General features: G+C 45.3%; 1 protein-coding gene across 5 annotated transcripts in view; it reads right to left on the bottom strand.

Annotated features, from left to right (window-relative positions):
- Rgs8 (regulator of G protein signaling 8) overlaps nt 1-16972 on the bottom strand; it is a 45604-nt gene extending 28632 nt beyond the window's left edge. Inside the window, exons 1-4 of one of the 5 annotated variants that reach the window (XM_090340298.1) lie at nt 16862-16972; nt 6425-6445; nt 5939-6012; nt 783-884 (exon numbers count right to left, since the gene is read on the bottom strand). In XM_090340298.1, the coding sequence (XP_090196424.1) occupies nt 783-884; nt 5939-6012; nt 6425-6445; nt 16862-16942 (278 nt within the window). In that variant the 5' untranslated portion in view covers nt 16943-16972. Of the gene's footprint in view, nt 1-782; nt 885-3940; nt 4070-5938; nt 6100-6142; nt 6208-6320; nt 6394-6424; nt 6446-16844 lie in introns of those variants that run through there. The other 4 variants (XM_090340294.1, XM_090340296.1, XM_090340297.1 and 1 more) reach the window with 4 other exon arrangements.
- Nucleotides 16973-17477: the final 505 nt, after the last annotated feature.

Raw genomic sequence — 17477 nt, 5'->3', positions numbered from 1 at the left:
AGGAATTCAGTCTATTGGCTTTCAGACTAAACAGCAAAGCTAAAGAATTGCAGAGTTTTAAGATGTCAAAACTACAGCAAGGGGGCCAAGAGCATGGCTAGTGGTAGAGTGCTTGCCTAGCATGCACAAAGATGTGGGCTTGATTCCTCAGTACCACATACACAGAAAAAGCCAAAAGTGCTGCTGTGGCTCAATTGGTAGAGCTCTAGCCCTGAGAAAGCCCAAGGACAGTGCCCAGGCCCTGAGTTCAAGGCCCAGGAGGGAGGGAATCCCACAGCTGAAGTGGTTAGGAGTCCAAAAAATTTGGCTCAGCTCGTGACTCCATCCCTTACTGCCATTTGGTACTTTTTTTTTTCCATCACTAAAACAGAGCTAACACATCCCTTACCAAGCCGGGAGGGGATGATACCAGGTCACATCCGTGACATCACTGAATAAAGCGCCTGAACAGAATAGGTTGCAGAATCCAGATTCTCTAATCTTAAGCATATTTTTAGAGTAAGCTTGAGTGTTTATTGCCAAATTGAGAGCTCCGACTAACAACCAAGAACCAAGAAGTGTCTTTCCTCACCCACAGCTGGGTGAGTGGCAAGTGAAAAACAGGCTTTCTTAGAAGAAAGCATCACTGAGCTATGTACACAGGTCCTGCACCACACTCAGCTGTCCAGAGGCAGGAATTGGTTATCCTGTGGCTTATCCTGGTCAGTAACTACAAGAGAAGCATGTCTCATCAATCCCCCACAGTGGGCACCCTGGGAATGTTTCACGGACAGACTACTCACTTGAGAGCACGGTTGGGTTTGTCAGGGAGAATCGCTGTGAAATCACTACACGAATCTGACTTGTGAGACAGGCATCCCAGTCGAGTCCTCATCCCTTTGTTCCTGTAATGAGCAGACGAGGGCAAAAAGACAAGACTGTCACCATCACGGCTGCCAAGCTGATGAAGAATCCCCAGAACTGCTGCTGTGAGAGCCAACACTTCTTCCCCTCCCCCACATGGCCCTTGAAAACTAAAATAAATAAACAAGTCAAAATAAAAAACAAGACGAGAATTATCTAAAGCCAGGTGCAGATTACACCTATAATTCTAGCTACTCAAAAAGCTGTGATCTAGAGGATTGAGGTTCAAAGCCAGACCAGACAGAAAAGTCTATGAGGTGCTAACTCCAACATAATCAGCAAAAGGCTAGGCTGCAGGCATGGCTCAAGTGGTAGGACACCAGTCGTGCAAGCAAGCCGAGCAAGCAAGAAGCCTTGAGTTCAAACTGCAATACCATCAAACCATGAGAAAACTTAGACAAGGAATATATTTACTCATTCTCACAAGTCCTGGAGTAGCAGGTATCCTACCTGGCTCTTACAAGAAGTTGATGGTAAGTCAATAAAGATCATTCTCTAGGAAGAATTTCTAAATTAGGATCCTCTATGGGGAAATGAAATACAGAGGTGACAAGATAACAATCCACATTTTGCTTTCCCATCAGGAAGGCAAAGTAGCAACAGCAGCAGCAGCTCCTCATTGCAAAGCCCCAGAAGGGGTGATGCTTGCAGACTGCAGTGAGGGATGCTTGCAATGAGGGATGCTTGCCGTGTGAATTCACAAGAGGTAGGACACAGAAAAGTGCAGGCCCTCAGGGCAGTCAATTCTCATTGGTTTCTCCCCATTCATTCTTCCAATCAAATTACATACACCAATGACTACACATGGTAGTCTCTACACATTAGCAACAGTTCATGCCTACAAGTAAAGAGAAGAGCCGAGGACAGAACCCACAATTAAGAACCACCAATCCAAGCAAAGGGCCCATGGCTTGCTCCTGTAATACTAGTACACTAGAGGCCGAGATCTGAGGATCATGGTTCAAAGCCAGCCTGGACAGAAAAAAAAAAATCTGTGAGACTTCATCACCAAAATAACTAGCAAAAAGTTAGGCTACAGGCATGGCTCAAGTGATAGTATGCCAGCATTGGGGGGAAGAAAAAAAAAGCCAAGGGAAAATGAAAGTGAGAAGCACTTCATTGAAGCCCCAGTATTGGCCCAAAACAAACAAACAAACAAAAACAAAAACAAACAACCCCTTATCAGTTCTTATGCTTTTTAAAATAAGCTCTTATATTCAGTCATATTTGAGTTTATTTTAATATCCATAAATCTAAATTTTAAACATGTCGGTTTAAATTTCTCTTATTTTTTATTTTCCAAAAGGCCTATATAATTACAGGACCCAGTTAAAAAAAATCATACTAAAAATCACACATCTCTTTTTGACTCCCATTCTCAGTCTCTCAGTTTACTAGGGGCTGGCCAACTACAGTCCTGCAAGAAACCTGTTTGTGCACAGAAAGTTTTGTTGGAATATCACAGCACCATTTATTCACATATTGTCTAAGGCTGCTTTCCACTGCAAAGGCAAAGTTAAGTAATTGCAACATGGACTGTATGACCTGCAAAGCTGAAACATTTACTCCCCAGCTCTTAACAGAATACATTTTCTGACCTCTGATCTTTAATCATGGAAACTCTTCATATTGAGGGCAAAGGTAAATAGGAAATGTTTGATATAGACTGCTGCCACATGCCATAGAAATGGTTTTCAAAGATGGCATTCTCCATATTGAAAGCAAGTCCTTACCACTTGGCTTTTTATTTCTTCTTCTTTTTCATAAATCCTGGGGTGAGGCAAAGACCTGAGAAGTCATTCGACTCAATTACTTTCTTGTACTTCAAATGACTTCCCATCTGTAACCCTGCAAATTGTCTTTGTTCACAGAAGTATTATCCAACGAACGATTCGCAGGGTGACATTATATTTGGCAAAAGTGGACAGAATTCATATTCTACAGCACAGCTCTAAAGAGCCTCTCAAGATTAGAATATCCATGTTTCTAGAAATAGCTTGTCTTCTGGGAAAAAATAAAGGCCCCCAGGTCCTCCTCCCACCTATCCCCTCATCTCCTTGGCCAGGCTGCCATGGGAAGCCAGGTGTTTTGTTGCATTTCAAAACATTGCTACAGCTATTCTCTCTCCAGAGGCTGCAAGTCCCCTCTGTGTCTGCTCACTCTTACAAATCACAGATTAAACAGCAGCAGAGCCATCATATCCCCTGGATTCAAGCAGAGGTCTTGCTCAGGCCACCCCACAGGCCAAAACCCAACTTCCAGAGAGCTGGTTCATTCTCCAATGCCTTAAGATCATCAATCAGAAAACAATCAAGCTGCTGCCTCCCCAAAGAGCAATTAAGAGGACTCTCAAAAAATAGCAAATCTACACAAACCATTTAACAAGACTTAGCAGGGGTCAGTGTACAGGGTTCCACTTGCTACCAAGAAAACTGTGATTCTTCCAAAGAGCTGCGAAACTGTTTTTGTTTTCAATGAAATCCTTTCTGTGGGGCAAAGTGGTTTGTAGTTTTCATCTTTCTAGCTGAGGCTGAAATCATCATTGTCTTAGGTCTGACAGAAGTATAAACAAGAGTCAAAGGTTATGAAGGAAGGAAGGAAAGAAGAGAAGGAAAGAGTGAAGGAAGAAGGAAGAGGTAAAAATAGAAAGGAGGGAAGGAAGGAAGGAAGGAGGCAGGCAGGCTTTGCCTCACTCATCCTTTCTCGACAGCACCTGTCCCAGTAACACATAGAGATCCTAAATGGCCCCATACAAGTTCATGCACGATCCCTCATCCACCCCACAAGTCACTATCACAAGGTCCTACCAAGTTTGTGGGAGATCACGGAACTAAGGCAGGTCCTGCTTGCAAGGCCACAGCTTTGCAAGAAGCACACAGGCAAGGACAGCAGTGCCCATTGAAGGCCTAAGCGGGCAGATGCAAGTGGACAACCTAGGGGCTTAAAGGCTTGGGCCAGGCTCAAACAGCAAGGGTGATGGGAAGGGGAGAAAAGGAGAGAGGGGCGGGGACAAAACGACAGGTCATCAGTCCATTACCTGCGTGGCATCAGTAAGGCAGCCATACAGGCATCCGCTTACAGTTACCCCTTGGGCTGGTTTGCAGGGACGTCAGGGCAGGAAATAATACTGCGGGGATCAGGGATTTACCCTTTCACGTCCTCTCACCTAAAATCAAAGAATCTGCTGTAAGAGGGGCCACCCTCTCTCCTCTGACTGCCTGATCCAGCTATCCTTCAACTGGCTCTGCACCCATGGGGCACCTCCCCACACACAGACACCCCAGCCCCCGTAAACATTTACTTGTCCTTCACAAGGACAACCAACCAAGAATGGACAAGAAGGAACTGTTGGGTGGCTTCACATCGCTAATGCCCAACCACTGGCCATCCAAAAAATTAGGACATGGGTCCCTGGGGAAGCATGGGCCTGGCAAACCACAAATTATACTGTTCTCTTTCTCTTACTAGAGTGGGACCCAAGTGACCAGTAGGGGAGGGCTGAGGGAGGAGAGCTTGCTCCAAAAATCTCGATTGGATGCTGGTCTGGTTCTTGCCTCCTTCCAAGGGCACTTGTCCCAAGTGGTCATGCATGAAGAATTAGGGGGGGTGGAAGTGGGAGGGAGGTTGGCTGTCAGGCATTCTCACCCCACTGGCTTTCTCCTTTGCAGGGAACCCAGGCACAGGCTGGCAAAATGAATATGCAAGTCACTGTTTCTTGAACATATGGAGCTTATGTGACCTTCCTGAGCCTGGGGGAATGGCCTATTCTTGACCTGAAGCCAGGAGGACATGGGGGGAGGAAGGAGGGGGATACTGAGGTTGAAGGCTGATTGACTTAACAGGGTCTCTGTCTTGAATGTTCTGATGCTGAAACCCATTGTTCTCACAGTAGAGAACTGAGAAGAAGCAGCACGTGAAGAGAGCAGCCTACCCATAAAGGGTTTCCCTGGGGAACTCTGACACCAAACATAGACTCCATTTGGAGAGAAACCTAATTTAGATAAGGGAGGGCTCCTGTGTGAGACAAGCCATTGAGATTATTTTGGTATTACCCTAAACATTTCACAAATACTTTTTATTTTTAAAAAAATGTTTCCTTACTAATATTCTAAAGAATCAAGTAAAAGAAAAAGATTTGCTTTTGTTAAAAGTACAGAGAAACAAGAGGAAAATAATTTTATGGAAAAGCCTGCTCCCAGAAATTATGTTCCTTGATTAGAGGGTCATTTCCTCCATCCTTACCCTAACTGGGCTCAGGAGTTAGGAAATCAAAATTCTTTACAGCACACATATCCCCTAGAAATCATGGTTGGGGTACCTAAGTCTTATTACCCCATCTCCATGGGATATAGCCCTAGGGGAGGGGGAAAAAAATCCCCTGCCAAGAAAGGGCAAAGCCTCTACCAGGAGCATTCCTTATCCTGGAGAACCAGAGGCAAATATACCTACCACATATAGCTCAGGCAAGGTCATTCAGGGCAGGGACCACTCCACTTGATCCCTGCCTTCTCATTCTTTCCAGTTCTGCTGCCATCCTGCTTTGGCTTGCCGGTGCCACCAGGTGCTTGCCTCTCTCTCCTCCTCCTCATGGAACGCTGCTCAAACTGCCCCCTCAGATCCCACCACGGACACCCCATGTCATGAGTGCAATCTTGGAGCCCACTAAAGGCAAGCCAGTGGGACACTGTGATCTAACCATCTGAACTAGACTTATGGGGGAATGGAGTAAGGGGTTCCCCTGATCCCAGAAAGTTCAAAAGTGTGGGGCACACACCCTTGTAAGTCAGCATCAACTCACGGATGACACAGGGAGGAAAAAAAAAACATTATTTCAAGAAGAAAAAAACACATGCATGCACGACGGTTAAAACAACAAAAGGCGAAGATTTATCAAGAGGAGAAAAGCTAAAAACCTTAGTGGGGAGAAAGCAATCAATATGCATGAGGAGGCAGGTTAATTAAATATGGATAATGCAAATCATCGGTGCACACAGACACCCCAGCGAGAAAGGAGAAAAGCAAAAGCTATACTCACTGTCGTTGGCCAGTTCTCATGGCCTGCAGGTCTTTGCCAAGTGGATGGTCAGAAAGGCTGCGGGTTAAGGAGCTCTGAGGAAAGAGTAGATCTTTCTTTTAGCAGTGAAATCCTTGGTTGGTGAAGGGCGTGTTTGCATGGGCACACTGGCACATACACACACACACACACACACACACACACACACACACACGCACAACACACCTCCCACCACTTGTACCAGGCAGCAAGCAGCCCCGATGAAAGCTCTTCTCTCTGCTCGTCACATCCAGTAAATACTGAAGCAGCCTACACCCAGCGGGCGGTAACTCAGCTCCTGGGCACAGTCTGCCCGCCCAGCCTCACTGGCAGGACACAGGAGATGCCCCTGAGCAGAGCTAACCTGGCATGCTTCCTGCACCTTCCTCCTCAGCCTCGCTGAACCTGAAGCTCCTTTGGCTCCAGCTCAGAGAGAAGTCCCCACAGCCCACAGCTGCCTCTCCACACCCAGCGCAGAGTAGGTATTAACTCTTTCGGACCACCAATGAGCAGAAAACCAAGTGTCCAGGGCGCCCTCGTCTAATGAGATCTGTGCCGGTGTGGGGCTGATGGCCGCACAGGGAGCAGGAAGCATAAAGATCTTGCCCCAGACAGCTGCTGACAGCAGGATCTGAGCCGAATCAAATCTCCTAATGAGCCAGGAAAGGGGGGGGGGGGTTGTCTTGCTGGGTGTGATGTGATGTGATAAATGCAGAGTGCAAGAAAGCTATGGGGCAGGTCACACATCTAAATTCCACCCCCTTTCTCCCAATTTCTATTGTGCTGCACCAAGCCAAACCACACAGCCCTGAAATTACCCCCCTCTGCCACTTCTCAGCTGTCCCCTACTCTACAGAGGCAGCCCATTTCCACGCTCCATCCCCCACCAGTGCCAAACACACTGCTCCCCACTTCTTAATGAGAAATTTCCACCTCCCCCGCCTCCCCAAACGTGCAGATTTCCAACCCTGTGCTCCTGCCTCTCACCTGGTTTTTCCTCCAGCAGAAACTCACCTCTCTTTCTCATCCATCACCTAGCAACTTCCCCCCTACTTGTATCTGTGATGGAGTGAGACTTTTCCCTTTGTTCTGCCAGGATCATCCCAATTTGCTGTCTCTATTCCAGTTTTGCTCCCAAATCTCTTTACCCGCATGGATCTCCATGCTGTCTTTTTTTTTTTTTCTGATCCCAAAAGAAGACTTTCCTCATGCTTGCCCTAATATAGGGAGGCATCTAAAGTGGTACCCAGACCAGTGATGAACCCGGTAATGTATTGGACATGCTAAACATCAAGCCCCACCCAGACCTACAGCATCCTAGAAACTCAGGATAGAGCCCAGTTTCTGGGAAATTCCAATGCATACTCAAGTTTGCAACCTGCTCTGGGATAAAGCTTGTCTTCTGTTCACTGTCACTATAAGGACCGGAGTCTCAAAGGCTAAGTCTCCATTTCTACTCAGCAGCTTGCTCCAAAAAACACTTTACCTTGGCTGCAAGTTGTTTCTAAAATCCATGTCTCCTACTTAGCAGACATTTCTACATAAAGAGGTGGCTTTACGTTTAAAGTAATAGATTCCATGTGATACCCTTTTAAAACATATAAAGCAAAACCAGATGTTATGGCTCACCACCATAGTCCAGCACTCAGGAAGCTGAGGCCTCACAACTCCAAGGCCAGACTGGGCTATATAGCAAGACTGTCTCAAGAGCAAATACTCTTGTATAAAACATTTCTACATATTGTCGTTCCACCATCCCAGGCCACAGTCAGAGAGGGTATGGCTATTCCCAAATTACAGACCAAGAAAAGTCAGGCTAGACATGATAAAGGATCTTTTCTCAAAGTAACACAGAACACAAGGGGCAGCACAAGAACCAGAATTTGTGTCTATAATGATGCTAACAAAAGAGCTTTCTCTACCATATCATTCAGATCTTTCTGAGCAGACAGTGGTGCATAACCTATATTCTGACCATGAAACAGTTTTGCTGCAACCATTCATCGCTTGGTGCTTGGACAAAATAAAAATGCCGGTGCTCCCTCTGTGGTGACTCATTGTCTCTCCTGATAATGTCCACAGTGCCCTTACATCAGGCAATGCACACAAAACGAGATGCAAAAGGAAAGTTTTCCATTTATTGTAACTCATGTCTTAAACCCTGCTGCTAATCCAAACGAATTTAGAGCCTAAGCCAGAAGAGAATCTTTTACTTCTGGACCTTTTCCTGATATACCGTAATGAAGGTGAGGGAGGAAAGCTCATTGACAAACATTTTGCTAATCCACAATGGATTTATTTATGTTATAGTGTGACTATATATATATATGGCTAATGTTTAATGAGCATTTAGTATGTGCTAGATAACATGCTCAGCATTGCATTTGAGTTATCTTATTTAATTCTCACTACAAATTGACAAGATCAATGCCTTTATCAGCTCCCTTTAAAGGTGGGGGGGAATAAAAGCAAAGACAAAAACAAGCCAAAGTGACAGAACTGATTTCGGTTGCCAGACTCAAAGCTACTGTGGCCCTCCCTCTAACACAAAAGTAATGACATTATGGCACTCTTAACCAAGGCTAAAATAGCGTACCACCTCCTCCCAAGTTTCCTGCTGCCAAATCTGCTGTCCAGGATAGAAAAGCCTAGAGGCCAGAGGAGGAGAGCAGGGCTGCAGATGAGCCCAAGTCTCAAGTGGGAGCTGATCAATACTAACCAGGCATCAGAATCCCCAATTAGCCTTCAGAGAAATAATACAGTCACAGGAAGTCAATAAGTCAAATGCTTAAGAAAAGATAGAGTGATGAATAAAATGTTAAAGGAAGGAATGAGACAAGAAGGAACACAAGGATGCTGACATGTGCCAGATAGATAGATAGATAGATAGATAGATAGATAGATAGATAGATAGATAGATAGAGATATGTGGAAAAAGGGAAAATCCAAACAACTCCAAATGTGTTTACCAAAGCACCTCAACAAGAAATCACCCCAAGACCTCCCCAGGCCCATGTGAGAAGCACAAATCCACGACCAGTCCCATCTGCCGAAGGATTCTAATGGAATCTTTCCAAGGGAGAAAAGCTCCAGGAGGGAGGTTAAGCTAAACTCAAAGTACAGCGTGTTAGCTTGATCTTCTCTGCTGAAGGAAAGAGTTAGAAAAAGGAAGGTAAGCAGGCTTGGAGCACTGAGGGATGAGAAGGGATAGGAGGATTCAGTTGCATAGACTCTACATCATCAGCTGAGCTCTAGTCAGAAAACTCCAGCTCTGGATTCTTTGGTGGTTGGCTGCTGACTTGCTGGCTACAAACGAGGTCTAGCATATCTCCGCTGACAGGCAGTGATTCCTGGTTTTCCCCAGGAAAACTCTGATGACAAGTCACGCTCAAAAACCTGCCCTCACCAGATGTCAACCACTGCCTGCTGAAAAATTAGGGCTTCTTTCTTAAAGAGTATTTCAGGTTGCTGGGCCTCAGAGCTCTGCTGGACAGCTCCACGAGCCTCTGTCTCCTAAATCCACATCTTTCCTCTCCTGTTCCTGCAGGGGCCTCCATCAGTTTATGATGTATGTCACTTTATCCCAGTCACTTGGGGTAACAAGTGCAGATATTTCTGGCTTATTTTTCTCCATTCTTCTTGACTTTCGAACCTCAGCATTCTATTTCTGCAATCCTCTTTTAACTTCATCCACTGGCATTGCCTGTCAAAGGTTATTCATCCTGCAGCACATGCTTATCCTCCTCCTCCACGCTGGATCCTCGGCTCCATGCCTCCACCCCACCCCCTACCTGCCTACAAGCCTTCAAAAACACGACTCCAGTGTCAGCCACCCACAGAGTAGACACCATGAAGTGGATTGTCTGTGCAATCATCTTTGATGGGCTCTATTGCAGCTCCTGGCATTGTCTGACTATCAGCTGGTCCCATTTATGTATCTAACTTCGTAGTCCAACACTCATTCTCCCCTCCCATCTCCTCCCTTCCTCTCTCACCCTCTCTTCTTTCTGCTTTGCACACACACACACACACACACACACACACACACACACACACACACACACGATTCCTTCTACTCAGAATGACAGGATATTAAGGGTTTTCCTGGACAGTCACACAGGTACGGAGGGCTTCTAGAAGCTATCACAACCGCCCAACCAGGACAGAAGGGAATTAATCAGGAGCAAAAGAAGCACCTGGCATCACTATCCAGACCATGAAAACATAATTAAATTGAAGATAAAAGGAATTAAAATCCACAATATAATACGTTAAGAGAAGAGGTGATTTATTGCCAAATACTTCCTGTGTATTTACCTCATCGACATACACCTAAGATAGCACCCCCATTAAAAGCTTTTACTAAAACGATCATTTTAGATATCAGATTGGAATTCTGGCCAGTGTGTTCAAGCTCTTCCACAAGTCTTTTTAAAAGTAATTTCCACTTCGTAGCTTCCTAGTAACAGTAGAAACATGAATCGACATACGCTGCATTGATTTGGGGTTTCCATGGAGACTGGAAGGACACAGGGAAGGGCAGGACAGAAAGAGGCCACTTGGCCCAAAATTCTACTTTAAAAAAATGCATCCCACTGTCATTCCTCTGAGCATTAGCAGCCTCATTTTCTGTTCATCAGTTCAAGCATTCAGATATTTAATTTGCAATAACCCTCCTCGTCTGCTCCGAAGGAGCATCGGAGGGGCAGAAAGAATGGGCAGGAGCTAAAGAAGACCCATGAGATTTGAAAGAAAACCAGAGAAGCTCAGGATTTGGAATCCAAAGAAAAGTTCTTCCATTCCAACTTTGTCATTCACTAGCTGTGTGGCCCTACCTACCTTTAACTCCTTGTGGCCACCAACTCACAAGACTGACAGCAAATTAACACCCTTGCTCCATCTAATTTCCAAGGTAGATATAAGAAAGAAATGTGAAGTTCTGTTACATAAATTCTAGTACACTGTCCCTTGTAATAATATTTGGAGGTGATCTTTGCTTCCTAAAATATCAATGGAATTTTACCAATGAGCAAATAAATGAGAAAGAGTGAAGAGAGTTGATTTTTTGATGCAGAGTAGACAGAATTGAGAGGAAAGCCCAGTGATCTGCAGCAGTGGATGTTATTTACAATGAGTATTGTTTTCATCATGAGTAAAGTAAAACTAACAATGGTATCAATATCCTAAACTCATTAAAAGGTTTGATAGGGATGAGAGAATAGGTTGTTCACCATAGTCATTGACAAGTGACAAATGACTCGTGTGTGGATGTGTGTGTGCATGCACACATGTGGGCTTGGTACTCACTCTCCCTTAGCTTATTTATTCAAAGCTAGTGCTCTACCACTTGAGCCACAGCTCCACTTCTAGCTTTTTGGTAGTTAAGTGGAGATATCAGACTTGGGGCCAAGAGTATGGCCTAGCAGTAGAGTGCCTAACATGTCCTGGATTTGACTCCTCGGTATCACATACATAGAAAAAGCTGGAAGTGGTGCTGTGGCTCAAGTGGTAGAGTGCTAGCCTTGAGAAAGCCCAAGGACAGTGTCCAAGCTCTGAGCTCAAGCCCCGGGACTGGCAGGAGAGAGAGAGAGAGAGACAGAGACAGAGACAGAGACAGAGACAGAGACAGAGAATATCAGACTTCTCTGCCTGGGCTGGTTTTGAACTATGCTCCTCAAATATCAACCTCTTGAGTAGGAAGGATTCAAGATATCAGGCAAACAGTGCCCAGTACAAAGGACTCTTAATAAAGGAAGTCATCTTTATTTTATTATTGACCTTATCAACTTGTTTTGCCCATTTGTAAAATGGGAAGAGAATTCCTGTGGTTTCTCTATTGACAGAAGGATTTCTTATATAATGTCTGTTCTGACACTAAATAAGCTGTTTAGAAACAGAAGCTATAAAAGGAGAACGTAGTAGTTTAAAGAGAGCCTTTGTTGGTTTTTTTTTTTTAACCACTGCTCCCTGAGATAGCACAGACATGTATAATCCATTCGTAAGCATGTGCCTAGTCTCACTGGAGGCACTTATGTTTTAAGTCTGTCACCATTCTGGTTTCCTTTCTTCCTCTTGGGCCTTCATTAGCCTCCTAAGAACTCAGTCACTGTAAGTCCTTCCCGTTCTTTTTCCTATATTCACATATTTTTTATCCTCTCTCTCTAGCTGTCTTCAGAAAGAACTTTAAAGTTAAACTTTCAGGGCTTAGTTACTAGACCTGCAATTGCCATTTAGAGCAACGATACAACTAACTGGTATAGCAACACAGGAAAATGATATCAAATCAGGAAACAAGATTACACAACACCGTCCCTCAGACAGAGTTGTTGGTGCTTAAAAAACAAACCTCTCCCAAACAACCATCAAACAAAGGAAATATATGGAATTTATCCTGGATCTTGATTCAAATGAAAAGTTATAAAAAGAATTTTCTGGACATGATAGTGCCTGTAATCATGCCAGCACTCCAGAGACTGAGGTAGGAAGGTGGCAAGTTCAAAGCCAGCCTAGGCTACATAGCAAAATTATGCCTCATAAATAAACAGCTAGACAGATGGATAATTGGGAAAATTTGAGCACTTATTAGATATTTAATAATCATTGGATATTTAATAATTGTGTAATGGCCTTTCCCCCTAGCTCTTTTGCTGGCTCCTTCTCCTCTGCCTAGCCCTTACATAGAAGCCTTCCCTTCTCTTTAACCTTAGCTTCTCACCTTCCTTCTTTACATGATGCTTGGCATCCTTACCTGTAGTCCTACATACACTGGGTATATGGACCATTTCCCCAAATTTAGCTCCTCTCCCAATTATGTAGATCACTATGGCCTCTGGATTGCTGGACACACAGGTACAACCAATGGAAGTATACATCTCATCAATACATCACCAGGCCTGATTCCCTGAGACATCCCCACTCTACCCAGCTAGCCTCTTCCTCTCAACACATACTTATAGATCCTAGGTTCCTCTGGAATTGCTGGTTATCAGTCTCTGAGATAGCCCCTCCACTGGCTGAATCGCTCAAGCCAGAAGGACAGAAGTAACTAGAGACAATTCTTTTGTTCTCATCTCTTACCCTCAAGCAACCCCCAAAGCCTGCTGATTAACCTTCTTCCATGGATCTCAAATGTATCTCTTTCCTTACATTCCTACTATGCTTGTCCATGGTCTTGATTCATTCATTCTTGGTCTCTGGCTGCTAAGCTCCCAGCACTTGGTCTCTGATCAAGCCTACATCCTTGAGTTCAACTCCATTCTGCAGTCATGGTCCCCTGTTTGAATTATAAATGTATCTGTGCTCTCTTCTCATACTCTAGGAACTCCCCTACCTAGAGCTTACTAGGGATCCTGATAGATTAAACCCCTACCTTCTCAGTCCTGCATTCCTTAAGAGTTGCCTACCACTCTCCTGGCATAAGGTTCTGTTTCCAGCAACTCCATATCGCTCATCTTCTTGAGCCCATTGCACAGGGTTCCATGGCTCTCAGCCTTCTTGGTTCTAGTCCCTCTTCCAAGAGTGGCCTTGCCCTAAGTGTTTTAAGCTGAACTTCAAGACCGCTTCCTCCAAGAACACTCCTCTGCACACACAAGTGTGTATCTCTGTACCTCTTTGACTCTGCACATACTTCTCTACCTCAACTCCTAGCATTGGACATACTCTCATCTCTCTTTGCCTAGCAGGCTCTGCATTTTTCAAGGTCAAATGAAATATATTCATTTATTCATCTAAGTCTTAAGAATCCTTATGTAATGTCCATGGATACCTCACATTTCCTATGTATATGACATAGGTAATGGATATATTGATCACCTACATCTACACAGCTTTTCACAGTGCCCAACACCGACAGGATGTTCAATCCATATTTGTTGAATTGACCTGAACCAACCAATAATAGGATGAAGGAAATCATGGTTGGGTTTGGAGCAGCATGGAGTCCTAGAGATGACACAGGCTCCAAGGACGATGACAAGAGTTCAAGAACTCATCCAGCTCTTCCCCTTCAAGCTAGGCTCACCTTAACTTAGACCTTCCATGCTCACATCAGCACTACTAAAGCAAGGTCAACTTCCTATGTGGCTCCATGAGAATTTACTGAGACGGAGAAGCAAGCATAAATTCTAAATGATGAGTCCTATGAAACAGAGTCATGTTGCAAGCAGCAGTCAAAGAAGGCCCGGCCTTATAGCCAAGGAACTCAATAGCATGGGATATGGGAAGAAAGGAGGAACTGGCTTGCAAAGCCTTGGGGCTGCAGTGTAAGCAGAAGGCACTGCCACAATTGAAATGTGGCTGTCTCCTCCTATCTCTCAGTGCCAGGTTATCAATCTCTTTCCCTTCTTAGACAGTAACAAAAGCTTTACCATTTGTTGTCAGGGTCCACAGCTGTTGGCAGAAAGCAGCTTCAGCATTCTCCCCCTCCCCTGAATATAAAATAAGCTCTTTCTAATCCTCCATTTTTAATGACTTCGGGCAATGGCTTTCCTGTCCTTGCTTCCAGCTCCAATCTGACCACCTAGTTCGGGCAGAAGGGAAAAAAATCCACAGCCATCCAAGCCAGGAAATAGTGCCCTGCAGGCAGGGACTCAGGAAACAGTTTTCCCACTGGAATCTGCTCCTCAATTCAGAGTCCTGTGGGGAATGAGAGCTTGGTGAGATGCTTTGCATGTGCCGGGTGCACTGGGGGTGGGAGGAGGGACAAGGGCTGTGTGGGTGCATTCTGATGCACAGAGATGCTGAGCAAATGCTCCCTGATACATTATCTTGACAGACAAGGCCCTGGTAGGAATCTACCTTAACCCACTCTGCTCTTCTGAGACCTCATCCTCCTAGGATCTTTGGTGGAATAATTCAAAAGGTGTTTTGGAAATCGTAGAGAGAGTGCTACAAAGGTCCTGATAAAGATCTACCCAGTGAATTCCGAAACCGTGAAAATATCCAAAATCACAAGTCACAGAAGGAAAAGGGTATTTGTAGTATCTCTAGTGATGTCAGGATTTGAACAACGAGGAAGCAAAGAGTGTGCAAAACAGAGAGCCTGGGACAGGACTGACAGGAAAGACGTTCCAAACCATAAAGCCACTTTACAAGAAGATTTTACATTTATTTGACCCAGCCACCACTTGACCTATGAACTCCCCCCAGTCTATAGTGTGCCTGGAAAGTTGGAGGATGAAGCAGCATAATGTAGGGGATGGGCCTAGCAAAATTGCTCAGCACAGCTTCACCATGGGAGGCCATCTTGTTCCTTTTCACCGAATCTCAAAGAAGAGTAAGTGGGACACCTTGATATTGCTCCCCTTTTCCAGATGACCGAAGCAGAGTTGCTCAGAGGCCTGCAGTAAGTAGGCTAATGGCCCAACGGAGTCACCAATCTAGAGCTTTCAGGGCTTTTTGTACCCACCAGCATCTCTGCATGTTCAGAAGCTGCTTCTGCTGCTGCCCTTGCCACTGAGATCCGCATGGGGTGGAGAATTGGAGGCAGGCAGTCTTAAAGCAAAGTATAATGGGTTTTGCTCAACCATCCAAACACACACTTGCTCAGTCTCCGGAGAGTACCTAGCATTATTAACTTAACTGTTGTGGCGAAGAATCCATGTTTTCCAAGTCAGAGTTCACTGACCCCCTGGAGGGAAGACCTTGAAATTAAGAAATTAGCCCCCCACTAGAAGGGCTAATTCAACTGAACACAGAATGTGAGTGTGTTTTCAGGTTCCTTTGTTTGTGAGGCACTATGTTAAAAAAAAAATTATTTTAAGCACAAAGTATCTAATCCCAAACTTGACTTAGCCTTGTCCTACCAACCTCCCCCCCCTCCTCCGCCCCAGACACATTTCTTCTGGGAAACCTGTGCTAAGAATGAGCAGAATGCAAGTGGTTAATAAAAGCTGGGTTACTGGGTTGTTTGCTTGTGGGAGCCCCCATAAAACCAATCATCAGCCTAACACCAGATTGCTTGTTTGGAACATGAAACTTTCCCTAGTACTAACATGATCTCACGAATACATCTCTCACTTGTCGGTGCCTCTCTCCTCCAAGAAAATCCTCAAGTTTCCCAAATACGTAAGAGCAAATGATCCAGAATTCACTCCAGGTGTGGGATAGGTTCAGCTTTCCTCTGTTATTTCAGTAAAATGCAGACACCCCCAACTTAGAACCTATAAGGACCATAAAGCCAGATTTTCAGTATTCAATCCAACAAGAGGTTGACAGTGAGTGACGCTAACACAGAAAGAACCGCCCTCCTCCCCCATGATCCCATAAAAGTCCCTAACCAGACAAGCCAGTGTTTATTACCTCCAGTAGGTGATATCTGCACCCTCATCTTGCTGCTTAGACATGGGTAGCATTTTACCGATGCATTTTAATCTCCCTCCTTGCAATTGTGAGTCTTCCTGCACTGGAATGTGTCACCAGGGTTAGTCACCGGCAACACTGGAGAGCTGTACACTTGACAGATGCTGTGTTCAGCCACACTGCTACACAGGTGACTGCTTCCAAATAACAGCCAAACAAGACGTGAATGGAACTAAAAATAAGGAGGCTGTGCCATACGTAGTCCAGACACAAGGCTATCCAGCGCTGAGCTGGAGCCCCTCCTAAACAGAAAGCTGCCTTCAAGGGACCTGAGTGGTTAGAGTTGAGAAAGAAAAACAAAACAAAATAAAACAAAAGAACGTTTTGCAATCCAACCCCTACTGACTAGGAAGAATAAACTGTTCCTGCCCCCTTGCTCTAGTCAAGGGTGGCAGGCTTGCCCTGCTCTTAGAAGCTCTGAGAAGATAAAATGGGATTCTGCCTGCAAGTATCCTACACCTCCCAGCAAAACTCATGGCTCTGCCAGCCATTCCACCGGGCCCTGCTAGAAACAGCTGCTCTCTCTTACCTGTCTGGGAGTGGCACAGCTGGGAAGATGTGGCTGGTGTGGGCCCCAGCTGGGCATGGCTCGGTGAAGCCCTGAGTGATAGCTACCTTCTGGTACATGGAGAGGGAGGTGGAGAGTAGCCACCTTACCACAGCTCCCTAGAATAGCTGCTGTGACATGCTGCTCAGTCCTGGCCCGGCTCTGCTCTTTGCCAGGCTTTGCATCTCATGAAAAGGGAAAGAGCCAGCAGCAAGCACAGGGGAGGGGGGAGAGAGGCGGGAGGCAGGGGGAGGGGAGAGGGGCACTCTGACAGATGATGCACGCTGCCACGCAGTCGGGGGAGGACCGCAGGCATCAGCAGGATGGCACTGCCTTCCTGGCTCTCCTGCTGACAGCTCGGTTCACCGCAGCTCCTAGGGGCCAGTGGCTCTCTGGAATTCAGGAGATGGAGAGGCACAAAGAGGGTGGCAGAAAGAGGCGGGAGGTGCTACCTGAGCACAAGGAGATGGAACAGGGTAACTGGCATGGGGGGAAAAAAAAGATGAGCTGTTTATGCTCCAAATCAGGCCAAGATAGAAGCTTTATAAAATAGGGAAAGAAAAAATACAGAAATGTGTATTCCTGGCCCAGCTACCAGATTTCCCTCTTACCTCT

The sequence above is a fragment of the Megascapheus bottae genome, chromosome 10 (assembly GCF_031878675.1).
Source record: "Megascapheus bottae isolate mThoBot1 chromosome 10, mThoBot2.hap1, whole genome shotgun sequence".
Lineage (NCBI taxonomy): Eukaryota > Metazoa > Chordata > Mammalia > Rodentia > Geomyidae > Megascapheus > Megascapheus bottae.
This window is presented reverse-complemented; position numbering and strand designations above follow the sequence as displayed.